General features: G+C 39.7%; 1 protein-coding gene across 9 annotated transcripts in view; it reads left to right on the top strand.

The window, feature by feature from the left end:
- The window catches only part of PUS7 (pseudouridine synthase 7), an 86,099-nt gene that overhangs the window by 21,840 nt on the left and 46,242 nt on the right, over positions 1-18,017 (top strand). For all 9 annotated transcript variants that reach the window (XM_049894480.1, XM_049894479.1, XM_049894481.1 and 6 more), the window contains 2 exons: positions 610-721; positions 3,034-3,111. In XM_049894480.1, the coding sequence (XP_049750437.1) occupies positions 610-721; positions 3,034-3,111 (190 nt within the window). The remainder of the gene's footprint in view (positions 1-609; positions 722-3,033; positions 3,112-18,017) is intronic.

The following is an 18,017-nucleotide window of genomic DNA, read 5'->3' on the forward strand; positions in this document are numbered from 1 at the left end:
CAGCTGCTCGCTCTGTCAGGTAGACTTTTGTAAACCATGTAATATTAGCTAAGTTTTCATGATGGAAGTGGCCTTTGGACAATCTAAAGGTGTCACTGAGGTAGCTCTTCACAAGCTTTATTCCCGTACCTGTCACTGTAAGACATCCAGCCTGAGTAGGTGTGAACACCTGACTGCACGTAAGGCAAGCCTTATGCATTTTGACGTCACTGCTGTTTCCCTCTCAACTACATGTGTTCTGGAAAGCCAGTCATATCATCTACCAGACATATGTGCTGTGAGGTAACACCACTGGGAAACCATGTGCCTCCTCTGTGTCTCTCCTGTTGGAAGATTGCTAGTTTTAGGCATTTTTCACAACAGCTGTATTTCAGCCTTTGATTTTAAATGTGGAAAGATAAGTATTCAACGTAAGTGCCAGGTCCTGGAACGTTTAGTACCCATAGTCCACATGGCTGTAGCCACTTAACCTGTATTTCCTGTCAGACTAGATCACACTTCTTACTAGCAGGTTCCATACCAGAAAACAAGCTCATAGGGTGTCATAAGAAAAACCTCAAGTAACTTTTATTATGGTACATATTACATTTAACTTTTTGTTTTTTTAAGATCCAAGAAAACATTCTTGGCCGAAATCTAGGGGGAGTTACTGCCACTTTGTATTATACAAGGAAAACAAAGATACCATGGACGCTATTAACGTGCTGTCTAAATATTTAAGGTGAGTATGTTGGTTTTGTACCTATAAAAAATCAAAACACTGTAATTTATTTTCCTCTTGTCATGCTAATTAAGAAAGAACGGGAGCATAGACAAATGGAAAGGAAACTTACCTCCCAAATGTAGTTTTCTTAGGCAGTTGATGAATTAATTCTTTAACCCTCATATCATACTTGTTGTCGTTGAGTTGATTCTGACTCATAGCGACCCTGAAGGACAAAGTAGGACTGCCCTATCAGGTTTCCAAGGCTGTAATCTTTATGGAAGCAGACTGCCCTATCTTTCTCCTGTGGAGTGTCTGGTGAGTTTGAACCACCAACCTTCTGGTTACCAACTGAGTCCTTTACCCAGTGCACCACTGGGGCTCCCTATTTTAACCCCCGTGCATATTGCCAATAATTCCAGATAAAAATTTTGTTGGTAACTAATTCGCATACAGTTGAGAGTTCCTGTACATCCAACTGAAAATAAAAATTTACTTTGTTCCCTTATAGCCTATGCTTTGATTTGGCTACAGAGGTATACTTTAGTAAACTTGACGGCTCTCAATTCCTGGAGGTGGACTGGATTGAAAAGCTGAGACCAGTCAGATTTTCTCAAATCAATACAGCAGAGATTGTGTCTGAGGGGGCTAGGTGCTGTAGATTTTATTTTTCCTTAATAAAAATAATTTTGTGTGTGTGTGCATAACATTTTAACATCTAATTACTGGGACATCTTTTTTTTCCCACTGAGCCTGAATATGCCTCTGTGGAGTGTCTGTTGTTGATTGCTGTTCAGTCAGTTCCAAAGTAGAACTGCTCCATAGGGTTTTCTTGGCTGTCATTTTTACGGAAGCAGATCGCCAGGCCTTTTCTTCCACTATATATATATGTATATGTGTGTGTGTGTGTGTGTTTTTTTTTTAATAGAAATGGCCACAGGCATCACAGCAAATCTATATGCTGTGGACATTTAGTTTCCAGTGTATATTTAACTCAGGTTAAGCATAGTGAAATAATAACCAGTTAAGTAAAGTTTATTTTATTCTATTTATTAGCTCCCTAGGAGAGAGAGCTCATGGTACCCAGGCAGTAGCTGAGCCTGGGAGGATAGACAGTTCCTGACAGGAGTAGAGGATCGGAAAGGTAGCTCCTCGGAGATCTGGAGCTGGGGATTGCTTGGGGTTCAAGAATGCCTTCTGGTGTTTTTTTCCAGTTCAAATGGAATAGTCAAGTTTACAAAGTTAACTAAATTACTTATATGTTCATATCAAAATGATTCAGATCCCTGTTTTCACACTGGGCTTTTCTATACAAAGCAAAAGGAGCGCTGGTAGCACAGTGGTTAAATGTTGGCTAGGTGGTTAAGCAGTTCAAGTCCACCAGCCACTCCTTGGAAGCCCTGTGGGGCAGTTCTCCTCTGTCCCATAGGGTCGCTATGAGTCAGAATCGACTTGATGGCAGTGGGTTTTGGGTTTTTATACGGAACAAAAGGAGCCCTGCTGGTGCAGTGGTTAAAGTGTTTGATTGCTAAGCAGAAGGTCAGTGGTTCAAACCCATCAGCCACGCCACAGGAGAAAGATGTAGCAGTGCAATTCCCCAAAGATTACAGCCTTGGAAACCCCTTGGAGTGGTTCTGCCCTGTCCTGTAGGGTCACTATGAGTCAGAATTGACTCAGTGACAATGGGTTTTTTTTTTTTTTTTATACAAAGCAATAAAAAAAACCAAACTTGTTGCTGTCGAATTGATTCAGACTCATAGCTGCCACAGAGGACAGAGTAGAGCTCCCGCATAGGGTTTCCAAGGAGCGGCTGGTGGATTTGAACTGCTGACCTTTTGGTTAGCATCCAAGCTCTTAACCACTGTGTCATCAGGGCTCCACACAAAGTAATAGCATGTATTAAGGGAAAATTCACACTATTATTAGCTTTCAAAGAATTGAAGAGATAAATTTTTTGAAGTGGTGTGTTATGTATCTAAAATAAATTTTTCTTTACTTTCATAATTTTGTATCACCTAATTAGGTACATATGATCAACAGGAAGTGCATTAGTTCCTTTTTTTGTAATTGGCTAGCCAAGTCCTTGAATAATATCAGTTATTCACTAATAGCCACAGATGTTCTAAGTCAGGCACTGCTAAGAAAGGACTTGTTTAGGCGCCTTTACTTTTTTAGCTTGCATATTTATATTTTCCTAGATAAAAAGTTTTCTAAAGTTTTTCCTCGTTCTCTTTATTCTATTGTGATTTATGTCTATTTATTTTGAAACTTAAATTATTTGATTTCCTTATGATATGTGACCTCAGATGGTTTTGTTTCTGTCTTATTAGAGTCAAGCCAAACATATTCTCCTACATGGGAACCAAAGATAAAAGGGCTATAACAGTTCAAGAGATTGCTGTTCTCAAGTAAGTAGAGAGTGCATATTGGGGTTTTTACTGTAAAATTCCTAGCACTGCCTTTCACAGTTCTCAAATTTACTTTATGGGATTTACCTCTGCTATGTTTAGATGGTGTCTCTGCCTGTTAAAAAAATTTTTTTTTTATTTGTTTTTTTCTTGCTTTTATTTTCTTATGTTTTTATAATAAACGTATTATTTGAGTAATTTTTAAAGGATGTTTGTGTTAGAGCCAAGAGAATAAGAGCTTCTTTGTTTTTTCTCTTCATTCATTATTAAATATATGTTTATTTGAAATTTAATTACCAGTGAATGAGCTCTTTGTTATACATTGAGAATATGTAGATGAAAAAGATAATCTTTGTGTTTAAGGCACTCACAATTTAATGAGGTAGGCAGACAGACAAGTAAATCAGAAGTTAACACACAGTGAGATAATTGCTAAAATAAAGGTATATTTTGGGTGTTATACTACATTTGACTACAAAGCATGAGACTCAGTGTAGGGAGCAGGTCAGGGAAGGATTTCACAGAAAATGAGATGCTTTAACTTAATCTAGATCGGCGCTTCTCAGCCTCTGCACGGTTGCGTTTTTGGGCCAGATAATTCTTTGTTCTGGGGGGCTCTCCTCTACATTGTGGGATGTATAGCAGTATCATTGGCCTCTACTCACTAGATACCAGTAGCATCCCCTCAATGTGACAGCCAAAAATGTCTGCAGACATTGTTATATGTCCCTTGGGGGACAAAAATCACCTCTGATTGAAACTGCTGGTCTAGATTTTCGAAGAATGTTATGAGTTCCTGGGTCTGGGGATAGTCTAAGGTTGTTTGTTCCAAACCAAGAAAACAGTTTATTAAAAGACATTGGAAAGGAATTGAGTAGTGTGGTGGTTAAGGTTGTATATCAGCTTGGCTGGGCCATGATTCTCAGTGGTTTGGCAGTTTGTAATGGTGTAGTTTGGCAGTTATGTAATGATGTAGTCATCCTCCATGATGTGATCTGATGTGACCAGCCAATCAGTTGTGAGGAGAGTTTCCTCAGCAGTGTGGCCTGCATCCTATATATATGTATATATATATGGATGTTCTGGCAAAGCTCACACGCGCTGGATCCTCCATCTGGCTTGTTGTCATCTGACCTCCAGCTCTTGAGGCTTGAGCCAGCAGCCTGCTATATTGCCTGCCAATCTTGAGTTTGTTGTCCCCTGTGGCTACATGAGTCAGGAGAAGCCTCCAGCCTGACACCTGACCCACAGACTTAGGACTTGTCAGCTTCTACAACTCTGTGAGCCATTTCCTTGAGATAAATCCATCAGTCTCTCCCCCCTCTCTCTTTCTGTACACACACACACACACATATGCTTCACTGGTTTTGCTTCTTTAGAGAACCCAGCCTAAGACAAGGAGCATAGGTACTTTAGTGGGAGCGTGTGAGAAATAAGACTTGGTTGGTAGGCAGTATCTAGATCCTGAAGGGCCGGGAAGGCCATGTTGAGGAGTTTGGGTTTAACCTTAATACACAGGAAGCAAGCGTGTATAGAGACTAGATTAAGGGTTGTGGATGGAACAGATGAATGGGACTGGAGACATGGGTACTGGGACTGTTGCCATAGTCTGGCGGGGGAGAGTAGGACTCTGAACCCAGTCAATCATAGTGAAGGTAAAAGGAAAGGATGAACTCAGTAGCTGTTGCTGTCAAGTTAATTTTGACTCATAGCTACCCTATACATAGAACTACATAGAGTCAGACAAAACTATGCTTTCATTTTTGTGCACCCTCTGGAGTGGGAAGTGGTGGGAAAGAGGGATTACCAAGGAGCAAGAGGAAATTTCTGAGGCTGATGCATATGTTCATAATCTTGAAGGCGTTGATGGTTTCACGAGTATATACACATGTCAAAATGTGTGCATTTAAAATATGTACGGTTTATTGTACGTCAGTGATACTGCAATTAAAAGTAGTCTGTATTGGCAAGATCAGCACAACTGGACTAAACCAAAAGCAAAGAAGTTTCCTGAATAAACTGAATGCTTCAAAGGCCAGCATAGCAGGTGCAGGGGTTTGGGAACCATGGTTTCAGGGGTCATCTAAGTCAATTGGCATAATAAAATCTCTTAAGAAAACATTCTGCATCCCACTTCGGAGAGCGGCGCCTGGGCTCTTAAACGTTAGCAAGCGGCCATCTCATATGCATCAGTTGGTCTCAACCGATCTGGATCAGAGGAGAACGAAGAACACCAAGGACACAAGATAATTACAAGCCCAAGAGACAGAAAGGGCCACATAAACCAGCGACTACATCAGCCTGAGACCAGAGGAGCTAGATGGTGCCTGGCTACAACCGATGACTGCCCTGACAGGGAACACAACAGAGAACCCCGGAGGGAGCAGGAGAGCAGTGGGAAGCAGACCCCATATTCTCTTAAAAAGACCACACTTAATGGTCTTTCTGAGACTAGAAGGACCCTGGTGGTCATGGCCCCTAGACCTTCTGTTAGCCCAGGACAGGAACCATTCCCAAAGCCAACTCCTCAGACAGGGATTGGACTGGACAAGGGGATAGAAAAAGATGCTGGTGAAGAATGAGCTTCTTGGATCAGGTGGACACTTGAGACTATGTTGGCATCTCCTATCTGGGGGGGAGATGAGAGGGCAGAGGTGGTTAGAAGCTGGCGGAATGGACACAAAAAGAGAGTGGAGGGAAGGAGCAAGCTGTCTCATTAAAAAAAAAAAAAAAAATTTTAAGGGGAGAGCAATTAGGATTATATAGCAAAGCGTATATAAAGTTTTGTATGAGAGACTGACTTGATTTGTAAGCTTTCACTTAAAGCACAGTAAAAATTAAAAAAAAGAAAATATAAGAAAACTGAATGATGACATTGATACCATATTTTGTTGTACCAAGTTAATTATATGAAATCTTTGGGGAATAAATTATTTCTAATCCAAAAAAATAAATAAAAGTCTGCATTTGCCATCTCTGCTTAAAATAAATATATTTATTTGTAACTCCCCACATCTTTTCAAAAAGGATCTGAAGTGGCATCTTTTCCTTAACTCATAATTTTCTGCAGTCTGGCTTCTTTCCCCCCACTTCTCTGGTTCGCATGTAGTGGTTGAGTTCCTGTTTGCATGGTAATGGGTTACTCCAGTCCTTTTTTTCCCTGACCTTGGGGCAGGGGCACGATGCAGTAGTAAAAGCAAAGTAAAAACATCTTGTCCCCATCACTTTTCCTGTCTGTGTAAATGTTGATATGTTTGAAAGCGGGCAGGAGAAGGTACATGAAAATGGTAGTGTTCCTACCTAGTGGCCTTTTTTGTTGTTGTTCCTGTGACACATAGGATGTGGAGTCATCTGCTGAGAGTAAGGGGGGACGGGAGCTTGAAAGAGTGTAAAGATTTGCAATAGCCTCTGTGAGTAATGGGCCAGGGCCTTGAGCAGAAACTCAGAATGGGTTGGAGGTGGGTGGGGGAGGAGTGGTGAGAAGAGACCTTAGTTTGAGAGCTAAGGCTTCCCCATACTCTGTGGGTACAGGACACAGAAAGTTCTTACCTTCTCTTTGGTATCTGAGTTGTATTCACTTCCTATGAATTCTGGTTGGCTCTGGATTTGCCTACCTAAATTTTAAAATAAGTTTATTTTCAGTACAGACAGAACTAGGTAGAAAGTGGAAGTTCTGCTGTAGTTGCACTCTCTCAGAGATTACCTTGTTCATAGCTTGGTGTGTTTTCAGGGTGGCAGTGGGTGTTATAGATTGAATTGTGTCCCCCAAAATTTGTCATCTTGGCTAGGCTATAATTCACAGTAGTGTGTTTGTCCACCATTTTGTGATCTCATATACTTACGTGTGTGTTGTAAATCCTAACCTCCATGATGTTAATGAGGCAGGATTAGAGGCAGTTATGTTAATGAGGCAGGACACAATCTATAGGTTTAGGTTGTATCTTGAGTCAATCTCTTTTGAGATAGAGGAGAGGGACCTCAGTACTACCAAGCAAGAAGAGCCAGGAGTGGAGTGCATCCTTTGAACCCAGGGTCTCTGCACTGAGAAGCTCCTAGACCAGGGGAAGAATGATAACAAGGACGTTTTCCCAGAGCTGATAGAGAAAAAACATTCCCTGGAGCTAGTGCCCTGAATTCAGACTTTTAGCCTTCTGGACTGAGAGAGTAAAGTCCCCCTTGTTAAAGCCATCTGCTTGTGGTATTTCTGTTCCAGCAGCACTAGATAACTAAGACAGTGGTGATTTTTTTTTTTTCCCTTTTAAACCAAAATTTTACATAAACTGTTCTTTTTTTGTGACCACTGAATGATGTACCTCTTTGCCTGTTAGTACATAGAAATCTATTTCATCCTTTTTAGTGATTGCCAGATAGTTCAATATATGAATGTATCTTAATTTATTAACTATTACTCTATTTTTTAATGTTTATATTATTTCCCATTTCTTGCTATTATAAACAATTCCGTGGCAGCCATATTTGTAGCCAAATTGTGGAACACATCTGTAATAACTGCTGAAGTAAACATAGCAGTGGAATTACTGAGTTAAAGGGAATGTGAATTCTTTTGATAGCAAGGCTTAACTGCCCTGGAGAAAGGTGGTACCACTTTATCACTTTTATTCTAGTTCCCCTAAATCCATCCCAGCAGTGTTATGACTTAAAAAAAAAAAAAACTTGCTAATTTGAGGGTCAAAAAATGGCAGCTCATTGTTTTATTTTGCATTTTATGATGTAAAAACTTCGAATATTTGCAGACTGAAGATATTTATTTTTCTTCTTGGTCAGCCAGCAGATGTCGTACTTGATCACAGTGCAGCTCTGTCCTCACAGACCTTTTCTGCTTTTATCATCTTCCTGTTGACTTGGTAAAACCATATTCAACACCTAAATGCTGGCCTTTTGAACACACGTAGCACTTATCTTGCGGATGCAGGTTGCACCCTGACTTTGCTTAATGGGGATGTGGGGCTGGGCCAGTTGCCTTTCCCGTGAGAACTGGTGAACAGGATAAGCCCATTCTGCCACGCAAGGATTTTAATTATTGCTGAATGGGTCAGTCCTGGGGATAAACAGCATTTCTTTTCAGTTTCATATAACTCTGTAAAGTCACCTAGTAATTTTAACAGGATCTCAAGCAGGAACATTCCCATTCAGAATGGTTTGTTTCTTTTCCTGCCTGTTCCTGCCAATCTCCTTTCTGAGCCTGGGCCAGTATTTCTCTGGCTTTGTTACTAAAGGCTTTTTGTGCAGTATGCTGCTTAGGTAGCACAGTGGTCTCCTGTTCTTTAAAAGTGAGATATTCATATTTCTAAGTAATTCATAGAGTTTGATATTAATTTACAACCAAAGAGCTTGATCTAAGATGGTCAAAATTAAAACTGTAAATAGCATCATGAATATATTGTCAACTCTGTCCCGTCTGTTCTTAGTGAGCACCCACACCAACAACTGAGGATAGCTTTTGCTTTCTCCTGTGCCGGTGGGACTCAGAAATATATGTCCTGTATTCAAGAACAGACAATGGAATATCATTCAGCCATAAAAAGGGATGATCTGATACATGCTGTAACATGGATGAACCTTGAAAACATGCCAAGTGAAAAAACTAGATACAAAAGGCCACATATTGTGTGATTTCATTTATAGGGAGTCCCTGACTATGACATGTTTGAGTTATGATGAACTGTACTACCGACCATCCTTTTTTTTTTTTTTTTTAAACATCTCACCAGTAGTAATATGTACCACATATAAAGTGTTGCATCACGTGATTTGCTGGTGTTATCATTCTCAGATGTAGTTGTTTCCAACCCCCAAGGACAAATAAGGATAGAATTTATAAAGATATTGATAAGAAAAGGCAATAATAATGAAAACTAAAAAAACGACGTATTCAGCTTACGTCAGCACTGACTTATAAATGACAGAGTAGTCGTTGGAATAGAACCCTGTTATAAGTCGGGGACTACCTGTATATGAAATGTCCAGAATAGGCAAGTCCATAGAGACAGGATGTAGATTAGTGGTTGTCAGGGACTGAGAGCAGGGAGGAATGGGAAGTGACTGCTTAATGAGTTTGGGGTTTCTTTTTGGGTGATGGAAATGTTCTGAAATTAGATAGTGGTGCCATTTGCACAACATCGTGAATAAACTAAAAATCACTGAATTGTACACTTTAAAATAATGAATTTTATCTCAATTAAAAGGAAAAAAAAATAGAACAGAGCAGTAAGACATCTCCATGGAACTATAAGGGAGCAGTCTCCGAAACACTCTCTAGGCAGCCAAGTTGTCTATTTAACTCTTTTTGTTCAGGACTCTTAATTATTCTTTTGATTTCTATAGTAGTGGTGACCAAAGAGGAATTCTGCTTCTCCTGTTTGTCACTCTGTTCATACCGATCCTGTGTTTTCTGGATTGTGTGGGATAGGATTCCTGGATTAATTTATGCCCAATGGTTCCACCATTGTCCCTGTATACCTGAACAGAGACCTGGTGCCCTTATTCTCCTAGACCTGCTGCCTCTAAGCAGCTGGCCCAAGTATGAACTATATCTGTTCTACCCCCTATTTGAACTTGTCCTGGATGGTGTTTGGTCCTTGAGTTGGGTGGGGGTGGAAGGGAAATGGAGTACAAGCTTTGCCCATTTCCCTGTTTCTCTGGCTAGCTTCCCATGTTTTATATTAATTGATGGAGCCATGACAAATTTTTTGTCAAGAGCCTTAGCCAGGCTGCTTCTGCGTATATTGAATGGGGAAATTTTCAACAAAGAAAAAAGAATTCCATGAGATCAGATGGCAAGCTGGTGGTGTATGCGTGTGTTTTAAACAATTTACTTCACTCAGAAATAGCATATTTGTAATTAGAGAGTAGAATAAAACTTCCCCATTAATTTTTCATGTAATGTTGGGACTTCACAGGCCTGCCAAGAATAGTCACACACTTCTGTGGGGCTCTTTCCCTAATTAGCTGCTCTTCTCAGTCTTCTGGGTACTTTGAGGGAGAACTTGGCCTTTGATGCAGGCTCAGTGCCAGAATCTGCATCAAGGCCCTTTGATGCCTGTATTCCCAAGTAGAGCTGATAGCATGAGCCAGCAGGAGTGAGCTCAGGATGAGCACTGAAAACACAGACAGAGCCTAGAGTATTAAAGAGTGAAGCGTATTCTTCAGCAAAGTGAAGAACACACACCCTCTGTTCTAGTACTCAGAATAGACGTATTTTCAAAGGAAATATGAATTTAGAAAAAACTAAAACCATTTATGCACAAAGAAGTACTATGCCACCTTATTTGTAATTTTGAAAACTTGGAAACAATCCAAATGACCCAGATTGGCGCATCTTAAATAAAATGGTTAAACAATTAAACCCATTTGATGATTCAGTATTTGACCATAAAAAAAGTTATTTTTTATTAAAGTAGGGATAGATGAATGACAAAATATATAAATCTGAAGTAAAAAGCCAGCATCTTTCTCAATGGTGAAATATTAGAAGCATTGCATTTAGAGTCAGGAACACAATAAAGATGACCACACTATTACCACCACTACTTACCATTTGTCTGAATGTACTAGTTAGTGCAAATACACAAAATTAAGAAAAAAGAGATATAAAAATTAGAAGGGAGGCAGCAAAAGTACTTTTTTTTTTTTCAGTAGATGATAAGACATTCTACTCAAGTTATTGATTGAAAATTGTTGTTGTTGTTAGGTGCCGTCGAGTCGGTTCCGACTCATAGCGACCCTATGCACAACAGAACAAAACACTGCCTGGTGCTGCGCCATCCTTACAATCATTGTTACGCTTGAGCTCATTGTTGCAGCTACTGTGTCCATCCACCTCATTGAGGGTCTTCACCTTTTCCACTGACCCTGTACTTTGCCAAGCATGATGTGCTTCTCCAGGGACTGATCCCTCCTGACAACAGGTCCAAAGTATGTCAGACGCAGTCTCACCATCCTTACCTCTAAGGAGCATTCTGGCCACACTTCTTCCAAGACAGATTTGTTCGTTCTTTTGGCAGTCCATGGTATATTTAATAGCACCTTAGTCTTCAGGGTGACATCTTTGCTCTTCAACACATTGAAGAGGTTCTTTGCAGCAGATTTGCCCAATGCAGTGTGTCTTTTGATTCTTGACTGCTGCTTCCATGGCTGTTGATTGTGGATCCAAGTAAAATGAAATCCTTGACAACTTCAATCTTTTCTCTGTTTATCATGACGTTGCTCATTGGTCCAGTTGTGAAGATTTTTGTTTTCTTTGTGTTGAGGTGCTGAAGGCTGTGGTCTTTGATTTTCATTAGTAAGTGCTTCAAGTCCTCTTCACTTTCAGCAAGCAAGGTTGTATCATCTGCATAACACAGGTTGTTAATGAGTCTTCCTCCAATCCTGATGCCCCGTTCTTCATACAGTCCAGCTTCTCGTATTATTTGTTCAGCATACAGATTAAATAGGTATGGTGAAAGAATACAACCCTGACGCACACCTTTCCTGACTTTAAACCAGTCAGTATCCCCTTGTTCTGTCTGAACAACTGCCTCTTGATCCATGTAAAGGTTCCTCACGAGCACAATTAAGTCTTCTGGAATTCCCATTCTTCGCAGTGTTATCCATGGTTTGTTATGATCCACACAATCGAATGCCTTTGCATAGTCAATAAAACACAGGTAAACATCATTCTGGTATTCTCTGCTTTCAGCCAGGATCCATCTGACATCAGCAATGATATCCCTGGTTCCACATCCTCTTCTGAAACCAGCCTGAATTTCTGGCAGTTCCCTATCAATATACTGCCGCAGCCATTTTTGAACGATCTTCGGCAAAATTTTGCTTCCGTGTGATATTAACAATATTGTTCTATAATTTCCACATTCGGTTGGATCACCTTTCTTGGGAATAGGCATAAATATGGATCTCTTCCAGTCAGTTGGCCAGGAAGCTGTCTTCCATATTTCTTGGCATAGATGAGTGAGCACCTCCAGTGCTGCATCTGTTTGTTGAAACATCTCAATTGATATTCCATCAATTCCTGGGGCCTTGTTTTTCGCCAGTGCCTTCAGAGCAGCTTGGACTTCTTCGTTCAGTACCATCGGTTCCTGATCATATGCCACCTCTTGAAATGGTTGAATATCGACTAGTTCTTTTTGGTATAATGACTCTGTGTATTCCTTCCATCTTCTTTTGATACTTCCTGCGTCATTTAATATTTTCCCCATGGAATTCTTCACTATTGCAACTCAAGGCTTGAATTTTTTCTTCAGTTCTTTCGGCTTGAGAAACACCGAGTGTGTTCTTCCCTTTTGGTTTTCCATCTCCAGCTCTTTGCACATGTCATTATAATACTTTACTTTGTCTTCTCGAAAGGCCCTTTGAAATCTTCTGTTCAGTTCTTTTACTTCATGAATTCGTCCTTTTGCTTTAGTGCTCGACCCTCAAGAGCAAGTTTCAGAGTCTCCTCTGACATCCATCTTGGTCTTTTCTTTCTTTCCTGTCTTTTCAGTGACCTCTTGCTTTCTTCATGGATGAAGTCCTTGATGTCATTCCACAACTCGTCTGGTCTTCGGTCACTAGTTTTCAATGCATCGAATCTATTCTTGAGGTGGTCTCTAAATTCAGGTGGGATATACTCAAGATCATATTTTGGCTCTCGTGGACTTGCTCTGATTTTCTTCAGTTTCAGCTTGAACTTGCATATGAGCAATTGATGGTCTTTTCCACAGTTGGCCCCTGGCCTTGTTCTGACTGATGATATTGAGCTTTTCCATTGTCTCTTTCCACAGATGTAGTCGATTTGATTTTTCTGTGTTCCATCTGGCGAGGTCCATGTGTATAGTCACCGTTTATGTTGGTGAAAGAAGGTATTTGCAGTGAAGATGTCGTTGGTCTTGCAAAACTCTATCATTCGATCTCCGGCATTGTTTGTATCACCAAGGCCATGTTTTCCAACTACTGATCCTTCTTCTTTGTTTCCAACTTTTGCATTCCAATCGCCAGTAATTATCAATGCATCTTGATTGCCTGTTTGATCCATTTCAGACTGCAGCAGCTGATAAAAGTCTTCTATTTCTTCATCTTTGGCCCTAGTGGTTGGTGCGTAAATTTGAATAATAGTTGTATTAACTGGTCTTCCTTGGAGGTGTGTGGATATTATCACTGACAGCATTGTACTTTGGGATAGATCTTGAAATGTTCTTTTTGATGATGAATGCAATACCATTCCTCTTCAAGTTGTCATTCCCAGCATAGTAGACTATATGATTGTCCGATTCAAAATGGCCAATACCAGTCCATTTCAGCTCACTAATGCCTAGGATATCGATGTTTATGCGTTCCTTTTCATTTTTGACGATTTCCAATTTTCCTAGGTTCATACTTCGTACATTCCAGGTTCTGATTATTAATGGATGTTTGCAACTCTTTCTTCTCATTTTGAGTCGTGCCACATCAGCAAATGAAGGTCCCGGAAGCTTTACTCCATCCACATCATTAAGGTCAACTCTGAGGAAGCAGCTCTTCCCCAGTCATCTTTTGAGTGCCTTCCAACCTGGGGGCCTCATCTTCCAGCACTATATCAGACAGCGTTCCGCTGCTATTCATAAGGTTTTCACTGGCTAGTGCTTTTCAGAAGTAGACTGCTGGGTCCTTCTTCCTAGTCTGTCTTAGTCTGGAAGCTCAGCTGAAACCTGTCCTCCATGGGTGACCCTGCTGGTATCTGAATACCAGTGGCATAGCTTCCAGCATCACAGCAACACACAAGCCCCCACAGTACGGCAAACTGACAGACACGTGGGGGGATTGAAAATTAGATTAAAAAAATTAATAAGGTGATTGATTATGAAAATGAATGTATATAAAAATCAATATGCAGGCAATAACCAGTTAGAAATTGTAATGGGAAAAAGAAATCTTTTACACAGAGGGAAAAAAGAAGTAACATACCTGGAAATGCAGATTTTTTAAAATGTCTGATTTCTGTAAGAAAACTTTGAAATGCTTTTGAGATAACTTTAAAGAATGATAAAGCATTTAAATAAATGAACAAATGAATGATAAAACATTTTCTTATATATAAAGATGTCTTTTCTAACTGAATAAGTTTACATATTAATGCTAGTACTGATGATGGTACCAATAGATTTTTTTTTTTAACTTATCAAGCTAATCATAAAGTTAGTGTGGGAAAGATAAGATGCAAAATGAGCCATAAAAATTCTGAAAAAGATGACTGATTAAAGGAGGGTTAGCTCTCAGATATTAAAACATTGTAGAAATATGGCAGTTAAAGCAATTTGATAGTTAAAGCACGTGAATAGATAGAATAGAGTAATTGTAGAACCAGATATGTTCAAGGATTTAGTATGTATGTATTTAAAGTAGCATTTGAAATCAGCAGAGGAAAAGTCACTGTCAAAATGTTGTTCAGATACGTGAGCAGCTACCTAGAAAAAAATTAATGTCCTATTTCAGTTACCTGTGAAAAATAAATTCCAGGTGGATTAAAGATTTAAACATGAAAATGTACAACACTTAAACATGGGATAATTAAAAAAAAAAAAACTCTCAGTCGGGATGTCTTTTCTAAGCAAAAAATCAAAACCCAGAGCTTTAAAACAAAAACATTTGAGGATTGAGTAACTGAAATTGATTCAGGAAGGAATCAATCATTGGGGAACAGGTTAATCACACAATTTCAAAAATATCACTCCATATATTACTTATTAAAAACAAAGGAAATAAATAAGAAAGTGTTTTTTTTAATGAACAGCTTACTCTTATACTGGAAAAATCTACCAGAAACCGTCCTAAGCAACTCATGAAATTTATCATCAGTGATGGACAAACTAAGTCATTGCCTCTTTTTTTTTTCTTAATTTTTATTGTGCTTTAAATGAAAGTTTACAAATCAACTCAGTCTCTCAAAAATTTATGTACACGTTGCTATATACTCCTAGCTGCTCTACCCTAATGAGACAGTACACTCCTCTCCACCCTGTATTCCCTGTGTCCATTCAACCAGCTCCTGTCCCCCTCTGGCTTCTCATCTTGCCTCCAGACAGGAGCTGCCCACATAGTCTCATGTGTGTACATGAGCCAAGAAGCTCACACTTGACCAGTATCATTTTCTATCCCATAGTCCAGTCCAATCCCTGTCTGAAGAGTTGGCTTTGGGAATGGTTCCTGTCTTGGGCTAACACAAGGTCTGGGGTCCATGACCTCTGGGGTCCTTCTAGTCTCAGTCAGACCATTAAGGAGAATTTGAGGTCTGCATCCCACTGCTCTCCTGCTCCCTCAGGGGTTCTCTCTTGTGTTCCCTGTCAGGGCAGTCATCGGTTATAGTTCTTCTGGTCTCAGGCTGATGTAGTCTCTGGTTTATGTGGCCCTTTCTGTCTCTTGGGCTCATAATTACCTTGTGTTTTTGGTGTTCTTCATTCTCCTTTGTTCCAGGTGGGTTCAGACCAATTGATGCATCTTAGATGGCCGCTTGCTAGTTTTTAAGAACCCAAACACCACTCTCCGAAGTGGGATGCAGAATGTTTTCTTAATAGATTTTATTATCCCAATTGACTTAGATGTCCCCTGAAACCATGATCCCCAAACCCCCGCCCCTGCTATGCTGGCCTTCGAAGTTAGGGAACTTCTTTGCTTTTGGCTTAGTCCAGTTATGGTGACCTCTTCTGTATTGCGTGTTGTCTTTCCTTTCACCTGAAATAATTATTATCCCTCCCTACCCACTCTCATAACCATCAAAGAATATTTTCATCTCTGTTTAAACTGTTTTTCGAGTTCTTAGGGCAATAGTCTCATACAATATTTGTCTTTTTGAAACTGGCTAATTTCACTCAGCATAATTAATGCCTTCCAGGTTCCTCCATGTTATGAAATCTTTCAGGGATTCATCATTGTTCTTTATCGATGCTTAGTATTCCATGTGTGAATATACCATAATGTACTTATCCGTTCATCCGTTGATGGGCACCTTGGTTGCTTCCATCTTTTTGCTATCGTAAACAATGCTGGAATGAACATGGGGTGCGTAGATATCTATTTGTGTAAAGGCTCTTTTTTTTCTAGGATACATTCCAAGGAGTGGGATTGCTGGATCATATGGTAGTTCTATTTCTAACCTTATAAGGAAGCACCAAATCGATTTCCATAGTGGTTGTACCATTTTGCATTCCCTCCAGCAGTGTGTAAGTGTTGCAGACCCTCCACATCCTCTCCAACATCTATTAATTTGTGTTTTTTTGGATGAATGCGAGCCTTGTAGGAGTGAGATAGAATCTCATTGTAGTTTTGATTTGCATATCTCTAATGGCTAATGATCATGAGCATTTCCTCGTGTATCTGTTAGCTACGTGAATGTCTTCTTTAGTGAAGTACCTGTTCATATCCTTCAGCCATTTTTTAATTGGGTTATTTGTCTTTTTGTAGTTGACTTTTTGCAGTATCAGGTAGATTTTAGAGATCAGCCACTGATCGGAAATGCCATAGCTAAAAACTTTTTCCTGGCCGGTAGGTAATCTTTTTACTCCTTTGGTGAAAAGTCTTTGGATGAGCATAGATGTTTGATTTTTAGGAGCTCCCAGTCATCTAGTTTCTCTTGTGCGTTGTTAATAATGTTTTGTATACTGTTTATGCCATGTATTAGGGCTCCTAGCGTTGTCTCTGTGTTTTCTTCCATGATCTTTGTTGTTTTAGATTTTATATTTAGGTCTTTGATTCATTTTGAGTTCGTTTTTGTGCATGGTGTGAGGTATGGGTCTTGTTTCATTTTTTTGCAGATGGATATCCAGTTATGCCAGCACCATTTGTTAAAAAGAGTGTTTTTTCCCCAGTTAATTGACTTTGGGCCTTTGTCAAATATCAACTGCTCATATATGGATGGATTTATGTCTGGATTCTCAATTCTGTTCCATTGGTCTATATATCCGTTGTTGTACCAGTACCAGGCTGTTTTGACTACTGTGGTGGTATAAATAACCAACCAAAAAACCAAACCCAGAGCCGTCGAGTCGATTCCAACTCACAGCGATCCTATGGGACAGAGTATAACTGCCCCGTAGAGTTTCCAAGGAGCGCCGGGTGGATTTGCACTGCCAACCCTTTGGTTAGCAGCTGTAGCACTTAACTAGTATGCCACCAGGGTTTCCATGGTGGTATAGTAGGTTCTAAAATCCAGTAGAGTGAGGCCCCCCACTTTGTTCTTCTTTTTCAGTAATGCTTTACTTATCCGGGGCCTCTTTCCCTTCCATATGAAGTTGGTGATTTGTTTCTCCATCTCATTAAAAGATGTTGGTGGCATTTCAATCTGAATTGCGTTGTATCTATAGATGGCTTTTGATAGAATAGACATTTTTACAATGTTAAGTCTTCCTATCCATGAGCACAGTATTTTTTTCCACTTATGTAGGTGGTTTCTTTTGGTTTCTTGCAGTAGTGTCTTGTCGTTTTCTTTGTATAGGTCTTTTACGTCTCTGGTAAGATTTATTCCTAAGTGTTTTAACTTCTTGGGGGCTACTGTAAATGGTTTTGATTTGGTGATTTCCTCTTGTATGTTCTTTTTGTTGGCGTAGAGGAATCCAACTGATTTTTGTATGTTTATCTCATATCCTGATGCTGTGCTGAACTTTTCTATTAGTTTCAGTAGTTTTCTTGAGGATTCTTTATGGTTCTCTGTGTATAAGATCATGTCATCTGCAAATAGAGATACTTTTACTTCTTCCTTAGCAATCTGGATGCCCTTTATTTCTTTATCTAGCCTAATTGCTCTGGCTAGGACCTCTAGCACAATGCTGAATAAGAGTGGTGATAAAGGGCATCCTTGTCTGGTTCTTGATTTCAAAGGGAATGCTTTCAGACTTTCTCCATTTAGGATGATGTTGACTATTGGCTTTGTATAAATGCCC

Source organism: Elephas maximus, chromosome 8 (assembly GCF_024166365.1).
Source record: "Elephas maximus indicus isolate mEleMax1 chromosome 8, mEleMax1 primary haplotype, whole genome shotgun sequence".
NCBI lineage: Eukaryota > Metazoa > Chordata > Mammalia > Proboscidea > Elephantidae > Elephas > Elephas maximus.